This window comes from Papilio polytes, unplaced genomic scaffold (assembly GCF_000836215.1).
Source record: "Papilio polytes unplaced genomic scaffold, Ppol_1.0 DF821067.1, whole genome shotgun sequence".
In the NCBI taxonomy this organism is placed as follows: Eukaryota; Metazoa; Arthropoda; class Insecta; order Lepidoptera; family Papilionidae; genus Papilio; species Papilio polytes.
This window is the reverse complement of record NW_013528137.1, coordinates 2,031,678-2,033,652: the sequence shown is the minus strand read 5'-3', so window position 1 is coordinate 2,033,652 and position 1,975 is coordinate 2,031,678. Positions and strand designations below refer to the sequence as shown.

The 1,975-nt window shown below is 32.7% G+C and overlaps 1 protein-coding gene across 1 annotated transcript in view; it reads right to left on the bottom strand.

Annotated features, from left to right (window-relative positions):
• The window catches only part of LOC106109670 (potassium voltage-gated channel protein Shab-like), a 41,928-nt gene that overhangs the window by 2,143 nt on the left and 37,810 nt on the right, over positions 1–1,975 (bottom strand). Inside the window, exons 5-8 of the mRNA XM_013291255.1 lie at positions 1,624–1,669; positions 1,280–1,360; positions 911–988; positions 1–21 (exon numbers count right to left, since the gene is read on the bottom strand). Of these exons, the coding sequence (XP_013146709.1) occupies positions 1–21; positions 911–988; positions 1,280–1,360; positions 1,624–1,669 (226 nt within the window). The remainder of the gene's footprint in view (positions 22–910; positions 989–1,279; positions 1,361–1,623; positions 1,670–1,975) is intronic.

The following is a 1,975-nucleotide window of genomic DNA, read 5'->3' as shown; positions in this document are numbered from 1 at the left end:
GTCGATGAACTCTTTGTAGCCCTGGACACCATATAAAGTTATATAACTTTGTAAATATATTGTTAATCTCTATGAAAAGCACAAATACAATTTGTTTTTGACAGATCTTAAGCCACTGTTTTTATGCGATTACCTCCACAATACATTTATTGTGATAAATTGATCTTGGAATGCATATCCTAATGATTAACTAATTTAAGAAATTATATAAGGTATAAATTATAAAAGGTAGAGCAATAGTACTTTTTTATTGTAAAAAAATTAAAGGGTTTGATACAGTTAACGTTATTATTTGATCAAAATGAAGTGAGTGATAGTAAACTATGACTTAAATAGTGGATCATCATAGATAGTTAATGTTAATAAAAGCCTTAAAATTATGAGTGCAATGATATTAGTTTACTACTCATGCTTACATTTTTTAATTTTAGTAAACCCATAGTTTTTCTTCATTCTACAAGATCAGAGAAGATGCCAAATTATTAATCTTACACAATTAGGAACCAAACCGCACTGGGCCAGCGTGGTTGACTATGACCTAATCACCCTAATTTAGGGTAGGCTCCGAGCCCCTCAGTGGGAACATATAGTGAGCTGGTGATGATGATGGTGATGAATTAGGAACCATAATGAACACTTTAATAATGTATTATTACAATGGTAATAAAACAGTCTAAAACAAATTATTGATGAATTGTACGAGAATAACTCAATATGTATGACAAATAACTATAAACATTTATTTGTAAATGCGCTAAAGTATATAATAATTCTGTTTTCTTTTTTTGCATAATAATTGTCCATTTATTGATCAAAGATGAAGGAATTTGTGTTCTTTAACACAATTTACTTAATAAATGTTATTAACAAGCAAACTATTATATCATCTACTTGTGTTAGGGTTTAGTACCTTGAACGTGCAAAAACAACATTCAAACTCAGAAGGCAGCTGATCCAAGTCAAGTTGTTTGTCAGCCATTTTCTTTTCCTAGAAAAGAGAAAATATTATGGGGTTACACTAATCATGTTGCTCCTAAAATTGTTAGTGAACGGTCTAAATCATCACCGATTTTAATTCGAAATATCAATTACATTTACTTGGATATAAATATTGGATATCTTATTTTCAGTAGGTATTTAACTAACAGGCAATTTACATTAAAATCGGCTATGAGTTTATAATACAAGCTATTTGTAAACTACACGGTCATACAAAGTTATATCTAGATGTAGTAGGAAGCATTACTAATAGCTAAGAGTGTAGCGATGCGAGGCTTACTGGTGTGGGCTCAATGAGCAATCGTTTCTCCGGCGAACCAGCGCCCTCTGTCGAGTACCGGCGCTCCTTTTTAGGGCTGCTCTGAAACTACGTCCTTAATGGGTCAGTAACACTCTCACTGATCCACTGCCAAATGGGTGCGTCCAATATTTACACTGAGTGCAATACTGGTATACTAAAAGCGGGACTTAAGTGCCTTGCTTTGTGTCTTTGTTTATGTGGAATTATTAGACTATCTTGAAATTAAAAAAAAAAACTTACACTTGTAACTAACTCAAGTCCGAATCCTTAACTTATGACACAGCAAAAAACATAACTTTTATGTTGTTTTTTTTGTACCTAACGTAACCAAAGAAAGGCTTTAGCAGAAATAACTTACCGCAGCAGTAGCTAAAACATTAAAGTTTTTCATTACTAAAACGGCATAAAAATCTACTATTAAGTAATATAACACAGCCTTACGAGCTAATGTCTAATGATAAAATAATTAAATTAAAAAAATATTCGTTTCACCAACGTACCTCGGTCCTTGTGGTTAAACTTTAAAATACATGAGTTTAATTTATACTGGAAGGTCGCATAAAAGAAAATTAAGCTTCAGCTACTAAAGTAAAAGTGATAACATATGTAAGTATATATGTACGATTAGAAGGATTGGACGCACCCGGTGCGGCGGCGGGCCTCACCTGACGAGCG